This window comes from Lissotriton vulgaris, chromosome 7, assembly GCF_964263255.1.
Source record: "Lissotriton vulgaris chromosome 7, aLisVul1.2, whole genome shotgun sequence".
Taxonomy (NCBI): domain Eukaryota; kingdom Metazoa; phylum Chordata; class Amphibia; order Caudata; family Salamandridae; genus Lissotriton; species Lissotriton vulgaris.
This window is the reverse complement of record NC_141695.1, coordinates 341,417,452-341,441,252: the sequence shown is the minus strand read 5'-3', so window position 1 is coordinate 341,441,252 and position 23,801 is coordinate 341,417,452. Positions and strand designations below refer to the sequence as shown.

The 23,801-nt window shown below is 46.4% G+C and overlaps 1 protein-coding gene across 1 annotated transcript in view; it reads right to left on the bottom strand.

The window, feature by feature from the left end:
- The window catches only part of LOC147701538 (tubby protein homolog), a 132,567-nt gene that overhangs the window by 60,331 nt on the left and 48,435 nt on the right, over window positions 1-23,801 (bottom strand). Inside the window, exon 4 of the mRNA XM_086928670.1 lies at window positions 17,747-17,900. Within this exon, the coding sequence (XP_086784796.1) occupies window positions 17,747-17,900 (154 nt within the window). The remainder of the gene's footprint in view (window positions 1-17,746; window positions 17,901-23,801) is intronic.

The window sequence follows — 23,801 nt, the reverse complement described above, 5'->3', positions numbered from 1 at the left end:
TTGATTACTTTTGGGATTTCTGTTACTTTTTGAACTGTTTTGATTCTTTCATTGACTATGACCTTCAATCATCACAAAAAGAAGATATGGGATATGGACTGCACCTATTTATAGGGTGATGATTTATTCTTCGATGTTGTTACTTCCTTCCTTGATGACCAGAACTGTGGGAAATTTCTTATACTTTAAAGGTGTTATTCAATAAACAGCAGAAAAAGAAACAGAAAAATATTCACCTCTTTTGTCTTTAATAAAATCAGGACTTTTCTTCACCAGCTAGCTTGCAGAATTTGCAATTGCAGCGCAGGAATGTAAGCCTTAAGGGCCCACTTTTTGTGTCTGGGGGATTCTGTTAAACATAAGAGGCCAGGCCAAAGAAAGTCACACATGCCAAATACCCCCCCCCCCCCCCCCCCAAGTTGACCTGCTCTCGGGAACATCCAGGGTTTGGGGAAATACCTTGTCAGGATGGAGGCGTCATTGCGCGCATTATTCCCTGCAAATAGGACAGAATCAATTGTAATCTACCAGGTACTACAGTGACTTTCCCACTCATCAGGAAACCAGGAGAGTGTGCTCTCCTCATAAACTGTAGCAAGAGGAGGGAGCAGGTATCTATGTAGTTACCATCATGCTGGAAACTCTGCTTTAAGTAACATCATGCTGAACTCACTGCTTTCAGTAGTAAAGTGTTATCTGCTAGTTGGATTTTGAGATGCTACAATAGGCATAAAAGAATGGCAACTGATTTAAAAAAAAAGATTTTTATTGGCTATAAGGAAAGCATACATTACAAAAGTAGAAAATATACTCATAAAGTACACCCATAGTCCAGCTACATATTGTGGATGCACAATGCTAACCTCAATGTTTGTTTTGGCGTGCCAACCGCCTTATCGCTAAATAAACCCCATAGTCACAAATCTATCACTCGAAGGTGAGTGTAATATCAGGCTATAATGAACCCCAGTCACCTGGTGAAATAGGTTGTAAAGATTACGAGAATGTGTCAAAAATACTTTTGAAACTAGCCTCCTGTTCATTCCCTCGAAGGAGGATAATTTGCCTATTAACACAAACCACTGTTGTAGAGTGCTAAAGGCTTATCTAGAGATACAACAAGCCTTCTCCCGGGGACGCAGAGGCCATAATCTCTGCCACTTGCCAGATTAAAGCCTGCCCCATATAGATATTTCAGTTTACCTAGACAATATCTCTAAGCCTTCAGAGGAGCCACAGGCACAGCGGCTCCTTTGATGGCCCTAAAAGTTGGCTGAGCAGTCTCTATGAGTCATGTGGCCACTCAAAAACACTTTTTGTTTTGAAAAACAAACTTCTAATTGCGGGAATTTGCTTCTGAAAAACAAATTACCCTAATGTGAAAAATGATCAACTGCTATAGCTTTAACGTTAATGTTCCCCTGCATGTGCACATCACATGATGCACTGATATATTTTATAATCAGATTTGGGTGTCATTTGTATATTTACCTAAAGTGTTAATAAGCCTTATTATGCATGCTGTGTTTCATGACTCTAGTGGGCCTGGAAGTAATATTATTAGAAGTAGTACAACTGCACATGTACTAAAGTGTAGCCTCAGTTTCAATGTTTGGCTACCAGAAGCTAGAAATTAATAAATTCAACATTGTGTTCATGCATTTGTATCTTAGTTTCAAGGACATGTCACATTTTCCTCTTTGAGAAAACTCTGCCACTTTGATGCAAAAAGTTTCTATCAAGTGTGTATGTTCCATAGACTTGCATTGAGGGAAAAGTATATAAAACATGTCCAAAATGTCATGCATTTTAGCATTACATGCTTCAGCTGACCTTTTTGAGTGAGACCTCTGGTCGGCTCACATGACAATTGTCTCTTGATTATTTCCTGGTTTCTTGCTATTTTTCCTTAAATGCTTGTTACACTTTTGGGCTTCTGGATGTGTTGTGCTTTATTACCAGATATGGGTCAATTTACAGATTTTAGGTCAAGCCTAGACAGCGTGCATGCGTTGTCGGAAAGACCTGCTGTAAACAGAATCGGGAATGTAATCCGGCCTGCTGGTTGCCATTGTTTCAGTCATCCGTTGCTCTTAATTCCTGGGTCCTAATTGGTTCCTGCAGCCCATACGTCAGTTCCGCTGAAGGCTGAACAGCACTGGCCAAGTGCAGTTTCCCTACGTTTTCCGGGCTTATCGCTTATTTGGCAGAACTATATTTCTTCTGCTGGCCTTCCCTACACTACAAGAGCAACTCCTGTCTTCGGTGTCCCTGCTCTTGCAATGGATCTCTCCGCACAGTGCTCTTACCTCGCCACACCACTCTTGGCTCATGGGGTGCTCTTCCCTCGCCACCACTTCCTGTGGTGTTGCACTCTTGGCATGTGCGGTGCCCTTCCCACCTTCCACCTCCTGGGGCATGCCACTCTTGGCCTGTGTGGTGCCCTTCCCCTGCCACCCCCTCCAGGGGCACGCAAATCTTTATGTTTAATTATGGCGGTCCATGGAGTGCACTTCCCAGCAACTAAATGCAATGACTCAAATCAAACACGCCTATAAAAACTGCCACTAACCACAACAACAGGCGTCACCATATCATAAATGGTCTGAGACTGGCTAGTGGCAATCGACTTCAAAGGGCGTGTTCACTGAAAGATGAATTAGTGGAAAGTGGGCCAGTTTAAGTTTACGGCTCTTTGGCATGAATGTTATGGCCTGTGACGGAGAAGTCTGCAAACAGCCCAGATGACAAAAACAGCATTAACAAGCAGTGCATCACCTCTCTGCGAGGAAAAGAGCCAGTCTTTCCTTTTTCTGTGGAGAGTTAAGTACTTTGTGCTGATGGGATTAAAAAGCCCTTCGTGACACTTTCCACACATGCACAGCTTTAGGACAATTCTGAGGCATAGTAACCAGGTATAATCATGCTCCACAATAGTTATTTTGCAACCTAACAGGGAATAATGGGAATACACAATCTGGCCACAGTAACCGTTCCCTGTTCCCAACGTCACAGTCAGTCACCTTCACCTGGAAAGTTGCGGCCTCGCAGACCTGGTGTAGCTGCACCATGGACACCTACGCTCTTGAACAGAAGGTCAGATATGGAGCCTAATCCAGAAACACCACTGCTGCGGTATTAGTCTGTCGTTAATGTTGATGGACACGCGATATCAGCCCGAGATTCAAGTCCAAAGATATAAAAGTCCTAAGGGTAGAACATGTGCACAGGGCCCATAAGGGCTTCAATGTCTTACCTTTTTGTTGCTTGCACAGAACTGTATGATCATATGCAATGGTTCTGGAAGATGGTTCACTCGGGTCACTGCAGGTATGCCAAACAAGCGCGCAAGCATCGCACTGGCAGCAGGGGGAGGGGAGAGAGGAGGGGACCTGCGCCTGTGTCCCTTGCAGAAGCGAGCAGGAGCAATCTGTTAATTACTAAGAGATGGTTTAAAAGCTCGCTCCCACAAGGGAATAGGCAAACGTGCACGCTTTGCCATTGAAAGCAATGCAATGGTGCACGTTTTTGCCTGCAAAAGTGAATCGATTACTAAAAGTCTTTTTTCCTATGCAGCGCATGCGCGCTGCGTAGGCAAGACCTAAAAAGGACAGCAAAATAGAGCAGATGGCCTCAAGTACTCACACCGACCGCCCCAATCTCAACAATGTCAAGTTTCCACAGGTGGATCCAGTAGAGACACTGCCAGCGGAACCACAACAGTCCTCGTCATCAGTTTGGTAGACAGAGTACTCCGACACGCTTTAAGCAGAGTATCCTTTCTGGCAAACATTCAATGACTATATCACACTCAATATAGGGGAAAGAGGGAGGACTCCTACTTCGACCTCCACTATTGATCACAAAACACAACAAAGATGTAGGAGTATGAAAAATCACGCTATAGGTTTAAGTGGCAAACATTGTTTGTTTGTAAAACTGTCCTCACCCACAATTTTGTGGAATGCTTTATCAAAGGGCTTGCTAAACACAAACAATAAATGACACCCTTCATGGTTTAGGCCCCAGCAGAACCATAAGTGTTTAGGGAGATTATATTAGCAAAGTAAATGTAGCAGGGCCACAGTGACTTTGCAGCTGTTTGGGAACATTTTATGGCAATGCTGTCTGGAGTTATTATTTGTTTCTTTGCTGTATTATGATTATTAATATTAACATCATTTATTGAGCGCATGTCTACCTGAATCAGCTGTATGCACCACCTATTTCCGCTATGTTCACTGCCTTCTGTATGGCTTTCCTTTCCATTCAAATGATCCTTTTCTGAGCATGAGGCTGAATGCATAAGGAAAATGTTAGTGGCTCTATCACCAGATGATTTTGCTAGGGCTCATTACTACACTACCGAAAATGGTATAACAAAGTATTCATATTGAACATACAGGGTTCTGAACACCTTGTTCATTCCTCATCTGGGTGGATGGGTCAGCATGTAGCACAAGGAACATTTACATCCACGTATTGGTCCCTCACTGAAACAAGCAAGATAGCAGCGTAAAAGCTTGGCTGCGCTCCACAGCTGCATGAGGACAGAGATACTGCAGCCCTATGGGGCAAATGGCAGGCTGGAGTTGAAGCCAGAATTTCTTAGGGCCCTGGAACAGATGGTGACGCTGGCTGGGCACACCACGGGGACCCTCAAGGGGTTTGATGTTGGCAGCCTGCTCCTGGCTTGGGCATGGCAAGATGGCGGCGGCTACATCCGCAAAGCGTTAAAGACCGAGCAGCCTCATACCTGGGGCGGGGGTTGACTCCGGCGGCTGGACTGGAGATTTACAGAGCCCACAATGGGAGAGTGGCTGTAAACGGAGGCCAAGGAGTTAGGTCCCAGCATGAAAGCCTGCCTGCGGAGGTCCCTGGAGAACCCTGACATGAGAGATGGATCCTGAAGAGACCAAACTGGCCTCAGGAAACCTGATGATGACAGCACAGCAGGACCCCAGTCAGTGACAGAGATGGTAGCCTGATTAGGGCCCAGGGAGTTGGCAGAGCCGCTGGCCAATGAGAGAGACCAGGAGAGGGCGACTTCTAAATGGTATTGGACTGGGCCTGATTCGCTTGTGCTGGAGGTGAGCAGAAGGTACTCATGCCTGTGTGGTGTAGGGGACGACTGTCAAGGGTGGGCCGTGCCTCTGACCTGGGCCGGGGCAGGGCAGGGCAGCCAGCCCGCCGCAGCCTGGAAGGGGGTCCAGAGCTGGACAGGAGCGCCTTGTGAGGCCATTTGTACGGCAGCCTGGCCACAGTCGACAGCGGCCAGTGAGGAGGCTGGTGTCCCTGGCAAACCCAGGCAATCAGATGAGGGACATACCACAAAGGCTGCAACACCCAAGCAGAGATGGTGCGATCCAAAGCAGAGAAGCTGGAAGCAGCCACTAGATTTATTCGGTAAACCGATAACACCCAGAAGTGCCCCATAGGCGCGACTCAGGACCTGGAAATACATAAAGTGCCAATACTGGCAGCCATAAGAGACCCAAAGCATCCCTGAAACAGAAAATTGACATGGTGGCCCTGGTCCCCAGCCTCCCGTGGGCCTACTACAAGACGTTGATGGACAAAGTAGGGTGGCAGACAGAAAACACGCTGACTTGACCAAAACCAGCAGTTAATGATAACAAGAACTTGATGAGGGCCATCCCAAAAACTATTGCACCCCTGCAAGACAATGTGGAGTACACATATGGCCACTCTTGGTGCAACAATGTATGGATGGTGGGGGTGCCGGTGAACACTGAGGGGCCAAGCGCAGAACTTTTCCTAGAGGATTGGTTCCTATAGTAGGTACTCTGAGGCAAGAGCGTGAAGGGGGCTTAGAACAACGTGTAGTTGGTCCCTCACATGTTGCGGGACACACCTTGGATGGCATTTTCTCTAATAATAATGATTTGGCCATATCTGAAACTGTGCAGATTCCTTGATCGGACCACACGCCCATTATCTTTATGCTTCGTCAAAACCCGCTAAATAGGTCTAATCAGAAGCCCAGGGAGAGAATCTCCATCCGGGCCTGGAAAAACATAGATAGCACGTAGATGGGGAATTTTCTGCCCTGGAATAGGCGAACTTTTCCAGCAAATGTTGACACTGCAGAGGACCTGTACTCTGGGTGGATTAAGAACGCATGTGATAAATTTGAGCCAAGTAAGCTTATTACCCCCAGGAGAGCACAGCCTTCAGCACCATGGTTCTCAGTGAAACTGCAAGAGCATAAAACTGAATGCAAAAGACTTGAAATGGTCTGGAGGAAAGGGTACAGTACTAATAATAGAGAAAAATATAAAGAAAGCCTCATTAGCTACAAGAAATTAATCCTAGAGACCAAGAAAGCGTACTTTGCGGAGCATATAAAGGATGCTAATTCATCCTCCAAAGAACTGTTCAGGACCATCGCCAATCTGACTCAGCCAACCAAACCTACTTCACAAAGTAGCCCAGCACTTTGTGAATAGCTTGCCTCTTTCTTCCAGAATAAGGTGGAGGCTATCTTCTCTTCCTTTTCTAAGGGTCAAGGGGAGACAGGAGAGGGGGCAGCTAGCCGGGTCTCAGGGGTGATGTTGGTGGGTGACAGACTGGTGGGTTTTAATCCGCTTCAGGTCTCAGAGGTTACAAACCTGCTGCGGGCATTGCGGTCCGGGTCACCAATGAACCCCTGCCCAACTGCAGTACTTAAAAACATTCCTGAGGTTGTGGCTTGCATCCTCACGCCTTGTTTAATACTATCATAGACGTGGGCGGATTCCCTAGGCCTTAGAAATCCGCTTCTATACTACCGCTATTAAAAAAACCCAATTTGGATAAAGAGGATCCCAATAACTATAGACTCATATCTCGTCTCCTGCTGCCAGCCAAGTTGCTGGAGAAAGCTGTTAACAGGTAGCTCAGCGCTTTCTTTCAAAGCACTTATGCGCTTGACCCCACACAGTTTGCATTTCGTGCAGGGCATAGCACGGAGCAATCCCCGATCAAGTCCATTGAGGAGGTCAGAGCAGCAGTTGATCAGAGCTGGATCTGTCCACGACCTTCGATACAGTGCATCATCATGTGTTGTTGTACTGTTTGGCGAAGGCAGGGGTGGAAGGAAGGGCCTGGCACCTCCTGAAATCTTTCTTGGCTAACAGAGTCCAAACAGTTGAGATGGATCAGAACAAATCCAAGCCGTTTTCCCTCCCATGTGGGGTGCCGCAGGGTTCCTCCTTGAGCCAGACTCTCTTTTATGTTAGTCCATTGGCGGCACTGATAAGGTCCTTCGAGCTGCAATTAATATCTTATGCAGACGACACACAAATTGTGTTGTCCATTAAACGAGGGACTAAAGACATGATGGCCATATTTCTGGCTGGATGGCCTCTAATTGCTTGAAATTGAATGCAGGCAAGACCGAGGTCATTATATTTGGGAACAATCCACACATCTGGTCTAATGACATGTGGCCGGAGGGTATGGGCAAATTTCCAGCTCCTGTAGATAAGGCCAAAAGCTTGGGTGTGATCCTGGATCATAAACTCGTTTTTTGGGACCAGGCGAGCGGAGTGGTATTTACCTGTTTCTATCTCCTTAGGATTTTGAGAAAAATTATATTTCTCCTTCCAGCAGATGGTTTCAGGACAGCTGTCTCAGCCCTCATTTTGTCCCGCCTCGATTACTGCAATAATCTGTACTTTAACTTGAAAAAAAAACATCTGGTAAGACTACAGACAGTACAAAATGCAGAGTCAAGACTGCTAATTGGGATACCTAGATTTGCCTCTGCCTGAGACGGTCTCCGGCAATTGCACTGGCTACCGGTTATAAAACGAGCACAATTCAAAGCACTGTGCACAGTTTTTAAGACGCTGAGTGGCAGTGGCCCGGATTTTCCGACTAAGTGCTTTGAATGGTACGTTCCAGGCAGAGAGCTGAGTTTCACCGAAGGAGGATTAGTAGCCGTTCCCCAAATCAACAAGGCCAGTTGGGGAGGTAAGAGTTCCTCCTATGGTGCGGCGATGACCTGGAACAGCCTGCCATTACATCTTAGGAAGGCCTCAGAGCTCCTTTCCTTCAGAAAGGGGCTGAAGACTTGGTTATTTACGGTTTAGGCACCCCGCTTACAGTGAGTCAGTGTGTAGGACATCCATGGTAGAAGTGCGCTTTATAAGCTTCGCTAACATAACATAACAAGACGACGAAGATGTTTAAAGTAGAAAGGACAAAAAGGGTACTGGGCAGGCTGCTGGTGCACCCCCTGCGACACATAGGGGCTTCACTGTTCAACTTCTGGGACCATAACCATATCCTCCAGATCACCCTCACCCACGGTCCTGGCGAATAGAGGGGGCCTCAGCAAACATCTATCCTGACTACACCACAGCGGTGCGGAGACAGCCAGCGATCTTCATGCATCCTGTAACTAAATTTGAAGTATGCGCTGGTCTTCCCGGTGAAACTGCGGATCAGCAACAAAGGGGACACAGAATTCTTCCAGACGGCCGCAGCCATGTGGGACTGGTTGGAAGCATGTGGTTACCCTCCCACACTCCAGAGAGCAATTCCAGGATCCAAAATGAAGATGACAGAGGCCTCGAAGTAAGAACCCGCAGACACTCAGCAGCTGCTCTGACTAGAGCCCAGACATAGACTAGGAGAGCAAAGTGGTGGAATTTTCAAAGAGCACCATTCCTGGGACTTAGGGAAAATTGAGAGGCCCTGGCCAGAGGCTTGGATGAAGGATAATATAGATCCGAGAACTTCATGCCAAACTCGAGTAGACAGTGGTGGTCACCCTGATGACAATCAAATGAAGAGCAATAGGGGCAGCCTGGGTATGCATAGACACAGCAGTCCAACCCATGGGGGGCCTACGATGAGGATATGCCACAATTGAGCATATACGGAACCTCAGGAGGGCCACACCTACTCCTCACTGCCTTATCACAAGCGACAACATGATGTTATTGTCAATGTACTTGGGGCGACAGACACTTCAAGTCTTGGGGAGGTGGCTAGTTTTATATCAATGGCAAAAGGAAGTTAGAAGGAGGATGTGAGGTAGTAGGGGTTTCTCACAAGGTATACGAAGTCCACATACAACACTGAGTACACCGGACAGAGAAAAACATACATGACACCAGCCACACCACACATGCACACCCCTCTGACCCCTCCCCATTAAGATCCTAACCTGGAATATTATTGGCCTACGGAGTGAGCTGACGAGGGGAGCAATGTGGAAATACCTAGCGAGGCAAAATCTCAACATAATTCTCCTGCAAGAAACACACCCAGGAGGAAACAAATGCAGGGTGCTGAACCATGGCACATATCCCTTACTGGTGCACTTCGAATTCTCTGCTAGCTCTAGGGTGGGTGGGCATACTGGTACAACAATCCCTCCCCTCCACACATGAGTCAACACACATGGTGGCCAGGCAGCGGTGAGAGGACGGTGTACCGGGGTAAGCCTGACTCCAGCATCCTGGCATCTACCCCTGGGAATACTGCCTGATGGACGGCCGAAAATTGGCTTGTGTATGACAGCTGTGCCAGACGCCCTACTCTTTGTAGGCTGTGACCTCAATTTAACCCACTAGGGAGCACTTGACAGATTGATGACAACAAGGGACAAACCCAAGACTGACTCATTATTGGCTTCCTTTCTTGACACCATGGGGTTATCAGACCTAAGCTACATAAAGTGTTACATACATTTATAGCGTGCACAGTTACTCATGAGTATCCCGGCGCGGAGCCTAGCGGGGAGGGGAGATGGAGTACTAGCAAGAAAATAGATTAGTCTTCAGTTTCCTCCTGAACACAGCTGGGTCCTGGATTGTGCGTAAAGCAAGAGGAAGGGCATTCCGGGCAGCTGCCACCTTCACCGTAAAAGAGCTGCCCCCTATTCTCTGAAACTTAAAGCGAGGGATCAGAGCATAGCAAAGGTACGAGGACCGCAAAGGATGTACAGGAACATAAAAAGAAAAGCGCCTCTGTAAATAGAGAGGGCCACGATCATGCAGGCGCAGTGGGCCAAAATCAAGGATTTAAATTTAACTCGCTCCAACATAGGGAGCCAGTGAAGAGAGCGTAGCTGTTGCCGGACACTGTTTCTAGCCAGAATGTCCAACAGAAGTCTGGCCGCTGAATTCTGAACTACCTGCAGTTTTTTCAACAGGTACCCAGGAACACCAGCATAGAGGGCATTGGCATAGTCCAGCCTAGACAGGATCAGTGCGCAGGTAATAGTTTTCCTCGCTGCTAGAGGAAGGAGGGGGAAGAATCTTCTGAGGGTTTTAGGCAGGCCAAAACAACATCCAGCCAGCTTGTTGATGTGTGTTGAAAAGGAAAGACGTTCATCAAATCATACCCCCCAGGGTTTTTGCTGCATTTCCTGATGAGGTGGGTGAAGGAAACTCAGGAGGCCAGAGCTGCTCTCTAAAGTTAGGGGGGAATTTGACAAAGAGCAGAACCTCCGTTTTTCTTCATTACATTTCAGCTGCGCCTCAGCCAGCCATTTGAAAATGGAGGACAGGCAGTGTTGTACTGGTAATACCGTGTCCGCATCTTTGTCCCAGGTAAAAAGCAGCTGGGTATCGTCTGCATATGCCATCACCTTAGCCCCCAACTCTTTCACCAGATGGATCAGCGGGGTAACATGGATGTTAAAAAGAAGGGGGCTAAGTGAGGAACACTGTGGGACACCTGTAGTTACTGGTTGAGGGGAGGAGGAGGATGCTGGGATCCAGATCTGCTCGGCCCCCCCATCCAGAAATGACCGAAACCAGTCCCACACGGCGCCTGACAGACCAATCTTAGCCAGACGTGAAAGAAGTAGAACGTGTGGGACCGTGTCGAACGCCGCGCCGAGAGGGAATGAGGAGCACCCGGGGACATGATAATTCACATACAGCATCAACATGACTCTACCATTGCCTTTGTTGGTTCTCTTTTGATTGCATGTATCTATATTACGCTTGGTGTATAAATTGTAAAGACCTCTGTCTGCTTTTCAATCTGTTATGGAGGTCACAGTCGTAGTTTTGCAGCCCAGCTGATATGGTCTCGAGACTCCCTTTGCTCCACATGACTTTATTCTTTGCTTGGTTGCTTCTGCTTTGATTGCTTGTATCTGTATTCCGCTTGATGTATAAATTGTAAAGCGTTCTGAGACCCCAGGTGGTCAAGTTGGCACTATAGAAAACTTTAAAAATAAATAAATAAAAATAGAATGCAGTCCATGTCCAGACTGGACTACTTTCCTGATGCCAAAGCAACATGTATGAAGGTTCAGGAACACTGGGACAGGCATCTCAGACCACTCCCCTCTTGTAACACACCTTTCCACAAGCACTCAGGGGACAAGGGAGGAATGGAAGTTAGACTCCTGGCTGGGACTTGAGGGCATGGAATTCTAGAAAAATGGTCACCAAGATAACAGAACTTTAGTTTGCAGAGAACACAGGTTCGGTGGACACTGAAGCTGCGGAGGCACATAAGACAGTCTGCAGAGGACAACTCATTGTGCATATCTCGGGTAAGCTGAAGGAGCCTGCCAAAGAGGCTAGAAATCTAGAAACAAAATAAGCAACATGGGAGGCTGATGACGTGGCTCACCCCACCTCTAGCCTGGCAGATAAGATAAAAGTGGTGAGGAATGACCTGGGGACCCTGCTGCACCAGGAGGCCAGTTCACTATAAAGGGCAAAACAGGGCAAACTCTATGATGTTGACAATAAAGAAGGCAAACTTTTGGTGTGGCTATCCAAAAAGGAGGGAGGCCAGTGATGGACCCCCACCATCTCTCTGGAAGAGGACGGGTGGCCGAAACCCCGGTACCATTGCACAAGCCTTTACGATCACCTTACAGAGCTCTACAGGGCTAGAGGGGTGACCCCGGCACATAGCCCGGAAGACTTTGTCATGGAGATACCAACACCAACACTATTCAGAGAAGTGAGCCACTTATGGACACTGAGCTGATGAAACAGGAGATCACTGATGCCATTAGCCAGATGAAAAGTATGAAATCCCTGGGCTTTAAGGAAAATGGGCTGCTTTTTTTTTTAACTGTGTTATTAAAAAAAGCAGTCACAAGCATGGTGGTCTACTGATCCCTGCAGGCCACCATCCTTGTGAGTGCCGGCCATTCCCAATGGGTCGCAAATTGAAATCTGCCTTAGGAATAATAATGAGGCACGTCCCATGTGTCCAATTTGAGAATTGCAAACAGCGTCTCAGACACTGTTGTAAATTCCATTTTGCGAGTCGCACAAAAATCACATTTTGCAATACGCAAAATGAAGTGGTCATAAATCTGACCCATGGTCCGTTACAGCTAGGGTATTGTATTATATTGTAGCATTCATATAGCGCTTACTAACCCATGTAAGGCACTGAAGGACTTGCCTACCTGAGTAGCACGCTACACCATGTAGGGTGTGTGGTTGGAAGGATGATTTTTTGGGGGGGAAGTGTTTACATGTCATTCCTGGTGACCACAGAGGTGAGGCTATTGTGTTATGGCACGCAGAGCAGCAGTTTGTTGGATGATTGTGTGTAAGATGCAGATGCACATTGTTATGGTTTTCAGCAAGCATGTAGCTTTGAACAGCTCTGCAGGTCCCTTTATGGTATTTCATGTGATGTAGTGAGCTTTTCTGGTTACTGCACTGGATTGTCCAATATGAGATTTTGTGAACGGTTTTGGTCCTGAGCTGGCATGGTTGGAGATAGAGAGAAGTGGATAGATCTGCTGGGATGACATTTGTATTATCATTACATATCTGAGAGTCTCTGTGAGATAAAAAGTAATCAGATTTTATAGAAAATTAGGACCTGCAGTAAACAGTTCAATGTAAAGTCCTCCAAATTGTCCGGCGATGTGTGACAGATCTCTCCAGTTATTCCATGCCTAGTTGATTTGGTAATGTTTGGCTGTACGATGCGAGTGATGGTTAGCTCTCATAGCAGCTAGGTCTTATGTGAATTTAATAGGAATAAGTTACAGTTGTCTGCTGACCACTGCGTATTATGGTTTTAGTGTTATTTTGGGCCATTACTCTTATATATGGAAGTACATAACTACATAATGCCTCTTTAATCCACAGGTCTGTCATTTTTTGCTTAACTACATAATGCCACTTTAAACCAGAGGCCTGCCAGTTTTTGCTTACCTGCATAATGAAACCAGTTTTCTGGTTGATTTGTCAGCAATTCGTGACTTGTAAGCTGAGGATTGCGCTTCAGGGTGCAACTGTTTTCTGGGCTCTGTTGCTGGGATGCAGGTGGTGCAGTTATCTGTGAAATAGCCAAATTTCCAACGGTCTTCGAAGGGTATATGGTCTTGGGTGCATCTAATGCTGGCTGGTAGTGAGTTCTAAATCTTGGCGTCTTGTGCTGAGAAAGCAATGCCTCCTATGGATTTCTTATTGTTAAGTGGTGTGATGATAAGTACCAAGAGCATGAAGCCATTGGTTTGTTTGTTTTGTGTTGTTTGAATTTAAGTTGTAGGTATACCGCTCCTTTTCCTTGGTGGTCTGCAAACAATGCAAAGTACCTTAAACAATGCTCTTCTTACTAACAAGTTGTTTTTGCGAATAATGGATGCATGTGCACTAAGACATAGGCTATTGGCATCATCAAGCTTTACTGAATATTATGGCGAGAGCATGGCTTGCCGTTTATGTTGTTGTGCAAGGTATGTGAATATGCGACGTAGTGCTTTAATTGCATATAAGGCACTCTGTATGATGTTGTTAGCATGTAGGTCTGAATCCATTTTTACTCCTAGGTTTCTAACTTCTCTTTATGCTGTCAGAGAGGCTTCAAGTTCCTTAGGCCATATGTTGGTGGGCTCGTAGTTTTGCCATTGTACGCTGGTCATAATCTCTGTCTGAGCTTTAGATGATTATTCATCATCATCCTGGAAGATATATCCAAGGCGCTTAAATCTGAAACTCTCTGTTGCATTTAATCAGACATAAAAGCATAGCCAACTTACCTGATAAATGTTTCCTCAATAAGAATACATTTTTCGGCCGATCACTTACACAGCGTAAGACAAAATTCCTTTCCCAGAGATGCAAGTATGTTAGTTAAGGATCAATAAACTCATTTCTGTCAAAATTCTACATACTAATGAATGTTTCCAATTGGAATCGGATTGCTAGGCACATGTACGCCTAAAAATCGTGGATTGTAAGGTGTTGACTGTACGATATGCCATACCGCCTTCTAATAATTCTGACAGAGAGTTGAGAGTGTGAACTATATCTGCCCCTAGGGCATCCAGACTCTGTTCCATACACCAATGGGACTATCTACACTACACTGAACAATATCACTTGGTTGTAGAATCCGCACACACATTCCTGATGAGAGAAGAAGAGCAGTCCAAAAGTTATGGGATATCCCAGCAACTTCTGCAATCAGCCACACCTTCAACCGAAGTGTTCCCTCCACTGGCAGAGGGTGTGATTTGCCATTACCGTCCGACAAAATATAAGGACTCTGGGGAAGTAGGATTGGATAATTAGAAGAAAGTTCCAGAAGAACAGGAAACCATGCTGGTGACCTCCTGAAGAACGGGAAACAGCATAGTGACCAATGGTTGCATCCCGCATCTTTGACATTGCGGCGGGTGCTGCTGTATGAGGCACCCGCCGCAATGCCAAGGAGCCATGCTGACCATTGCATGCACAATGTGACAGGCCCAGCACAGTGCCTGCCATTTTGATCATGGCAATGTAGAGGGATACCATAGGTACCCCCAAGTGCAGCCCCCCACCCCTCTGGGGGCCCGCAATGGGCCCCCAAACCAATGCTCGCCAGCCCTTCCATGGCAGCATCGCTGCCATGGAATGGCCTGAGCCGCCAGGCATCATTATATAGATGACGGTGCCTTCCGGGCACGGCACCATATTCTGCCCGAGTTCCGCCTGGCCGGCAATCGTGACGATTGCCGACCGGCGGAAAAGCAACGGACGGACTTTCCGTCTGCCGCGGTATCCCCCGCCACAGTAATATGGCGGGGGTAAATGTGGTCCGCCAGCTATCATAATCAGCCCTTAGTGTATTGCATGGAAAACTAGGTCAAGTCAATCTTCTGACCACTTGTTGTTAATAGTCACACTCTTCATTCTGCAATTGTATTCTAAACATAAAAAACAAAGGGCAAGACTCTTTCTTCGAAGTTCTCGAGACAACCAGTTTCTTAGCTGCAGGCAACAAGTCAGCTTTCATTATTGTTTCCGGACTGGAAGGTTTCCTTGTGTGCAAACAACAGTGTCAGTTCAAACGGAAATGCTTCAAGACTTAAAATGTTGCCATTAAGTATATTAATGTTATCGCTCCTTCCGTTAATGCTAAGAAAAGTGATCTCTGCATGTCAATTGGTTGCATCACAGAGGTCATTGGAATGTACAATTTTACTAGGGACGCGGTTTTTTGTTATACTGCAAACAAAGTAGAGGGGCAGTGTCTTCTGCCATTAAATATCTGCTTCATATCTTATTTCTGGCAAAAAGCCACTAGCATCAGAAATAATACAATATATTCCCACGAGCGGCTTATGAGGTGGCTCGAGTTTCATAATTCTAGGATGAAACCCTCCATAATATCAATTGTCCAATTAAATTCCTTCAATAAATATATCTGTTGTTGAATTAATATCCTAGCACCCAAATAGGTTCCACTGATTTGTCTACTGGGCGAAAAAAAGATGAATATTCTCAACACATCTAAGCCACCCACAGATGTATGCATACTGTTTCTGATTCTGTTAAATGTTATTGGACCAACCCCTCCCTGATAAATGATGCACACTCTTGATAAATATACTATCATGCCGTCAAGAAAGCATTCCTCTAGCTGAGCATATTTCACTACTGAGTGAAGTAAAGTATTTGCCGGGGAATGTATTTTGTGATTTTTCACACAACTTTGATACGGAGCATTTCTTTCTAATCTGATTGGTGTACATGGGGCAGGTTCTCTGGTTTAGTCGTGCCTAAACAATCAGTTTGATACAATGTGCTCTAGCAGTCATGGCCTCTTGTGATGCTGTTAGGTAGCCCTATTTAAATGGAAGCAGGGTTTGTAGTGATATGTTTTAATGTTATGGTATGACAAACAGTGTGCTGAATTCTCAGTTCAAATAAGACATAACTTTGTGACAGTCAGATTTTACAAGTTCACAGCACACATGTGGCATGCAGTGGTTTGGCAGCATCATGCTAACATGTGCATGAGAAAATAGTCCCATCAAATGCACAAGTGAAAGTGTCTTGCTTTGCCAGGTGTTAAACTAGATTCAAATTGAGAAAGTATGTTCCCAGATTGCTGAAATTTGTATATATTTTTGGGAAGTTGGAAGGGAGTCAGAACTAGAGAAAGGGCCCTGATGAGATCGCGGGCCCTCTCATAACTTGGGAAATGCCTTTGCATGAGCCTGGGAGAAATTGTGTTACCATAGTAAGTCCTTTCAGCAGGTGTCACTCTTCTATCATGACTAGCAGCCTTAGCGGGAGCATGGTGCTTAAGTCCCATTTAACCTGTAGGACGATCTCAGTGGAAGCCCTCGAGAAACCTTGAAAGACCCTCAGCAGAGACTCGGATCTTCTTAATATTAGGTGTATCTATAGTAGGAGCCCGGGTTGGTCTTCTAATGCCGAACCGCAATGCCAGCAGGGGTCTGGGCTTCTCTAACCCTGAAGGTGATCCTCAGCAGGAGCCTGTGCCCACTGTACTAAAGGGAATTCTCTCAGCAGACCTGTGAGATTGTCTCCTGTGAGAAGCACTCATAGTAGGATACTAGGACTCTCTAACCCTGAAATATGTCAAGGTCTTTGACTAAAGTGTTCTCTTAATGGGCAGCCTACATTAAAACATGCCATCAGAAGGAACCTCAATAGTTTGTATGCTACGAGCCTTCTCAGTATGCTTCTAGGCATCTCTAGGTATGGGGACCATCGGCAAACATCCTTTAAAACGAAACTTTTACAGCGCAGTGCTTTTACAACGCAGGTTTTACAACGAAAACCATTACAACGCATTGCACTGGGGGGCGCTCTAGGATAGGGAATAGTTTTAATTTACTATCCAACACCTTCCCTACTATCCACTGGGACTTGAGTTGGAATAGTAAATTAAACTATTCACTATCCAGCACCCCAAAGCGCTATGCGTTGTAACAGCATGCGTTGTAAAAACTGCGTTGTAACAGCATGCGTGGTAAAAGCATGCGTTGTAATGTCATACATCCGGACCATCTGTTAACAGGAGCCTGGGTACCTCTATCGCTGAAGAGCACATGGCATGAGCCTAGAAAAATGCTTACTCATTGGAAAAGTCTTCAGCACATGTTTGGGACTCCTATTGAGCGTACGAAGTCAGCAGGATCCTGATCTACCATTGTGAGCACCCTAAACAGGGTTCAGAGCCTCCTCTAACTCTTGCAGATATAGTCATTATGAATGTAAGATACAAATAGAACACTAGAAACTCTTTCAGGTGATGCTCTCATTAAAGAACTTGGCCTTCTATCAGATGATGTACTCATTGAGAGCCTAGGTCTCCCCTCCGGAGATGTCCACTCTAGGATCCTATTGCCTCTCATAGGAGAATCGCTCAGTATTAGTCCTCTCTCATTTGATGTCAACAGTAGATGCCTGCACCCTTTCTTATGTGATGCTCTTCTCAGGAGCCTAGGACATTTCTCTGGGATGCATTCTGTAGAGGTCTGGCTTGCTCTTACCCTCAGGAACGATGGGACTGCCACTCTGGTCTAAAAGCAGACATTGGTCCTCAGGTTTGCGACCACGACGAGGTTTCACTTTGGAGTCAGGGTTCGCCTGTACCATGAGTGGTTCTTGTCTTTTCCGTCTCTGCTTCTTTTCAAAGAGGGTTCGCTAGTGGGGGAAAGAGATAGTACGTTTCAAATCAAACTGTGTTTGCTTTCAACTTCTAGAGAGGTATACTAATTATAAATATAACAGGTCTTATATAATTCATTGCACACTTTGTACCATGTTACAACTCGTATGTCATACCTAATAGTTACAATGTGCATTGACAGCCCTGGTAGATTCTAAGGGCCTGATTACAAGTCTGTCAGTCGCAAGACTGCCAGATTTGCGCTGGCGGTGGTCTGTCCGCCCCATTATGACTTCAAAAGTCGTTGTGGCGAAAGACCAATGGCTGCGCCACGGAACAGTCGGAGGTTCAACAATGTAGTATTCTCAGTGGGACTGGCGCAGTCCCGCTGAGCATATTACAAGTTCCTGCACTGCCAGCCATTTCATGGCGGAAGCCCTGCCATGAACAGGCTGGCTGTACAGGAACAAAGTGGGCCCTACATGCCCCCGCGCCATGCGGATACATTCAGTAGGGCACACCATGTGCCCCCCTGTCTGTGCTCCTCCAATGTTCCAGCACAGCATGGATGTCACAGTCCATGCTTTGATGGAACTTTTTTGCCGTTCCCAATGCGGTGTCTGTTTTTCAGGCCCTGCCATAAAGATGAATGACCGTCTGCTGTACACGAGTTAAACTAATAATACCATGGGTGAAGAGCTGGCGCAATGGCGTCAAACTCGTAACCAGCCCTTTGATTGCTTACAAATAAATATTGAAAAATCAACAGGTCTACACACTGTCCACTTGCACAGAGCAGTGCCAGGTGGATTCTCATTGGTTCATACACTTCTGTAGAAAGTCAGGCTAGTACATAAATCTGTATGGACATGCCATGTTTAAATATATGTGAGACCCTTAAGACACATGCATTGCTGAATTTTGGAGATAATTGGATTGTTACAGAGACACAAAGTGTTGTGCCATCTTTGATAAATATGTAATCACTTTTAGACAAGTACTGTGCAGTACCACTTTTCAAAGATGTCTGAGTCCCTACTGACACATACAATGCAATGAGATATGTGATGGATGCTTAAACCCTTAAAAACACATAGGGCCCGATTCACAAAGGTAAACTGAGACAAAACTCTAACTTCACGGCTTTCGGTATTCACAAAGGGCATTTATGAGTAGTAAAGTTAGACTTTTGTTTGAGTTTAAATTAAGTTTTAGTCACTGCCACCAAGAGAAAAAATACACCATCCGTACATCTCTCTCTTTGAACTGAGGGCAGACTGGCCCATTCTAGAGACTTTCAGCAGGCGAATGAAACATTATCCCTCATAGGTTTATAATGACTCTGAGGATTTTGAAAACGTTGTCAAAGTGCCTTATTCAACTACCCACATCTAGCTGTGAGATTTATTGAAGGCACCTCTTCATCCTACACAGTTTTCATGCATTTATTGTTTCTAGACATCCAAAGTATCTGAAAAGTCAGGTCTGTGTGCTTAATAATAAATACAGTTGTGTTTGAATACAGAATTTACAATTCTGGTGTTTGCCCGTTCAGTCCCCACAACTGTTCTTTCAGGTTCCTGACACTTAATATGCTGCTTGATCCTAAGGCAAGCACTACTAGAGGAACGAGTCCCTTGATAAATATAAAGGCATCGAGGGCCAGGGCATTTAAGGTGCGTGTTCAGTAACTCTGGACAAAATAGACTGGGCCTGGTCTCATCTATACACTAAGGGGCTCATTACGGTGTTGGGCGGAAAGCCTCTGCCTGATACCGTCTCTGATTCAGGACCGACCGACTTGCGGTCGGCGGTTCCGACCGCCGGATTAGAACGAGACCGAACACTGTTCAGTCATATTCCCATTTATAACACAGGGCAACTATGGGCAAATGAGGTGTGTGTGTAAAACACTGCACCATGTCACAGGCACCCCATGGTGCCTGCCACACAGTGCAGGGTTTTACAGAGATGTATTTTAGGTACCCCTTCGGCCACCAATTATAGGCCGTGGGGGCTAAGGTGTCCTGCCAGGGGCCCCCAAAGTCACTTTACGACAGCCTTTCTGTATCTGAAAGGCCGGCAGGAAAAGGCTGTTGGGAACCGACATCATAATCCCGACGGCGAAAACGCTGTCCATGGAGGTTACTGTGCGGTTCTGATCAACAGGAATACTCTGCGAGTCGGTCTGAACTGAGTCGGAATGATTGGCTGGTTTACGTTCCGACTGCAAACATCGTAATCGGGAGGTCAGATTTTAACCGACCGAGTCGGTCGGAAGGGTTCTGAAGCGGTCGGGAACATTCAGACTGTCAGACGGAGGCTTTCCGCCCGACATCATAATGAGCAACTAAATTGTGAAATTCAGGATATCTACGTTTAAACAAGCAGCAAAGGTGCATTTTGGTAAAGATTGTTTCCATAATTATTAACCATCCCGTCATTTTTTGGCCTTGCATTTTTATAACTTTTTAGGTCTCGCCTGTCGATGCGCATGCGCATCGAGCAAGCGAGACTATGGGGGCTCATCGACTCTTTATCTAACTTGCAAGGAATCGTGGCGATTCCTTGCAGTGCCCGTGACTTTTAAGCTCAATGCGCATGCGCATTGAGCTTAAAAGCGCGTGCACATGGCCCCAGCCGCCTGCCTTGCCTACTCTCCCGCCCCCTCACTTCTTGATTGCACGGCCGCTAGGCCGTGCCTCCCCTACTCCTCCTACTCTCCTCCCGTCTGTTCCCGCACTCCTCCCACACCCCCGCTCCGCCCCCTCACTCTCTCTGCCCCCTCTAAAAAGAAATACAAAACAAGCGCTACCCGTTCTAACATTGACAGCACAAAGTGCATGTTTTCATTGTACTCTGAAATTGAAGCTTTTATAGAAAGGACGCGTAAGCGATTAAAGTCTGTTTCATTTGTTTAGCTTTTGCGGAGTTAAAAGCAAAGCACACTCAACAAAAACGGTCGCCTTGAATACAGTCGTTGGACGGGACCTCGATTGTGCTCTGTAGTTGCTCTGAAAAGACTGTTTTCTTTACGACTCCTATTTCCCACGTCTTTACCATCTCTGAGTCGCTTTATGCTTTTGTAGTTTCCTTTACAGATATTTACGTAAACACATCGCCCTCAAGCCAAATTACGATTTCTACACGTGTCTCCTCTTTGGCTGGCGCGCGCCCTGTCAAGTGGCCTCGTGTCCTAGACGCCTAAAGCCATGTCTGATTTTTTTAACCTCCAGAACTTTGCATGATGGGATGTTGAGTCCAGGCTTGCAAGTGTAAAAGCGAAACTGCAAGCGCCAAAATGCAGTTTGCGATCGTCTTGGAATCGGGACAGGCGTGACGGCGCAGCAGATGGCGCGGGGCCACTAGACAGTTGGGCATGCTGAATCTAGTGTGTCCGCCTCCCATGGAGGCTGCCATTATGCCTTTTCTATGGTGCTGTCGAGTCGTCTGCTCCGATCTGCCCCTTCCTCTGGGCCCTGGCATTCGGCGCACCCACGATCTCCCACTTTTACTCTTCCAGGCAGTTGCAGCCGTTGTCCCAGAGCACTCCTGTTTTGAGTGGGTGGTCGGTAACTTGATGCCCAGTTGTATTGAAGGGATGTGTTAGTAGGCACTGACTCATTTCCTGGAGTTTCATTAACAGAAGCCGAGAGGAGCTCCGCCCTGCTGTCGCCTCCCAGCTCCTTCTCTCTCTCCTCCAAAGGGGGTTATTAGAGCCAGTCTCTCGCTTTCCTGCCTCACTGTGAGTTGGCCTGGCAACAGGGCAGGGAGGAATGCTAGGGCTTTTGTCGGAGTTGACACTTAGGCAGACTGCAGCAGGGTAAGCGTTTCATTACTTACACCTTATTCTTACTCCTTCATGAACAGGGTGGAATTGCGGGCTCAATATGAGCAGGGTCGGTTTACCTGGGCTGTGGGGGATGAGTGTGAATTATTTGCCAAGGTAGCCCGGCGGTTTTAAATGAGGAACCACATCTTTATCAATAACACACCTTTTTCTTTCTGCACAAGCAAATTATTTGTCGCGCCGTCAAGCTATTTTTGCTTTTAACCCAAAATGCCTTATTTCCAGTGGTTTTTTTTTGTGCGTATACTTTGCAGGGTCTCCGATTTAAAGCTATGGATTGTTATATTGGAATACTCTGGTGCGAGTTTACTTTTTCCCTTCAAGATAGGAAAGTCTGTACTCTGATGGAGCGCCTTGATGCAAGAGTCTGGAGAGGGACGTCATGCCCTGCTGCCACTACATTGTCTACACCGCTGAATGTGGCGCTGGGTTAGTTTGGGTGTATATTGTTTGCTTGGGATGCAAGGCTTCGCCTGAGCTGTTTCTGTTTGGGCCACAGTACAAGCAGGTCGCGTTGGACTCTGATGTGAATCACACAACTCCCAACATGCATTAGGAGTTGGGGATCGGGTATCATCATGTCTCTTCTCACCACCCTCTGGGTCTACATTAGCCAGTCAACTAGCCCTTTCAGCGTCATGTGACCAGCGCGCCCCATTCAGCTTTGCTGGTGTCGTATCACATGACCCAGGCATGGCCAGTCGTCAGGTTGCACCGCCCTTTGGTTCCCGAGCATGCTGTTTTCAGCCTTCTCCAACATTAACCAAATCGGCAGCGGCCTCCTCGACCGCCCACTCATTCCCGGCCATTCAGCTCAGCTGTTTACATTGCCAAATGTCTTCACAACATCTGCAGCAGCTCGGCTAAAAAAAAGCAGGAAAAATCCACAACACCCCCTTCGCCAACCAACTAAATACATCGCAACACCTGGCAAACCTTTTCAGCAAATTCTACTTGGCCGTCAGTCCGGCAGCCTCACCTCACCATTTCTAGCTTGTTGAAACCAAAAACTAGTAAGTTTTTCCTGCTTATACAGTTTACTGCTGGTTAAATAACGTAAGCAGCTTATACGTAATTCATGATTTCTCAAATCAAAGGCTGGCTGTGCATAATTAAATGGTACGTCAATATATTGTCTGAAATATCAGAAACCTTTAAAGGTGAAGGAGAAATCGGACTACAAGTTATTTGCATGTGAGAGGAGTCTACTTAATTGTTCTCATATTGCAAGAGAAACTCCTTCCACCTTTAAAATACCTTTACTAACTGTAATTTTTGGGATGAACCTACAAACGAAGGTTCTTTGTATTCGGCTGTAAAAGACTAACATAACGCAATAATATATTTGACTTTTTTTCACAATTGAGTTTGATGTGGTCTGTTCCGAACCTTTGAGCTGTGAATTTTGATCGTGCTTATTTGGTTATCCATTTGGTTTAAGGTTAATGTTTATTGTAATCTCCAATTCAAATTGTGTATTCTAGGAAATAGTTTAGAGATATGGCATTATTATCTTGAACGATTTGGATTTTTTGAAACCATATATTTGTTTCAGCCTCACTCACCCTCAACCCCTCACCCTCACTCACCCTCAACCCCTCACCCTCACTCACCCTCAACCCCTCACCCTCAACCCCTCACCCTCACTCACCCTCAACCCCTCACCCTCACTCACCCTCACTCACCCTCAACCCCTCACCCTCAACCCCTCACTCTCACTCACCCTCAACCCCTCACCCTCACCCACCCTCAACCCCTCACTCACCCTCAACCCCTCACCCTCACTCACCCTCACCCTCACTCACCCTCACTCACCCTCACTCACCCTCACCCTCACTCACCCTCACTCGCCCTCACTCACCCTCACCTTCATTTACCCTCAACCCCTCACCCTCATTTACCCTCAACCACTCACCCTCACCCTCACTCACCCTCAACCCCTCACCCTCAACCCCTCACTCTCACTCATCCTCACTCACCCTCAACCCCTCACCCTCAACCCCTCACTCTCACTCATCCTCACTCACCCTCAACCCCTCACCCTCACCCTCACTCACCCTCCCTCAACCCCTCACCCTCACTCACC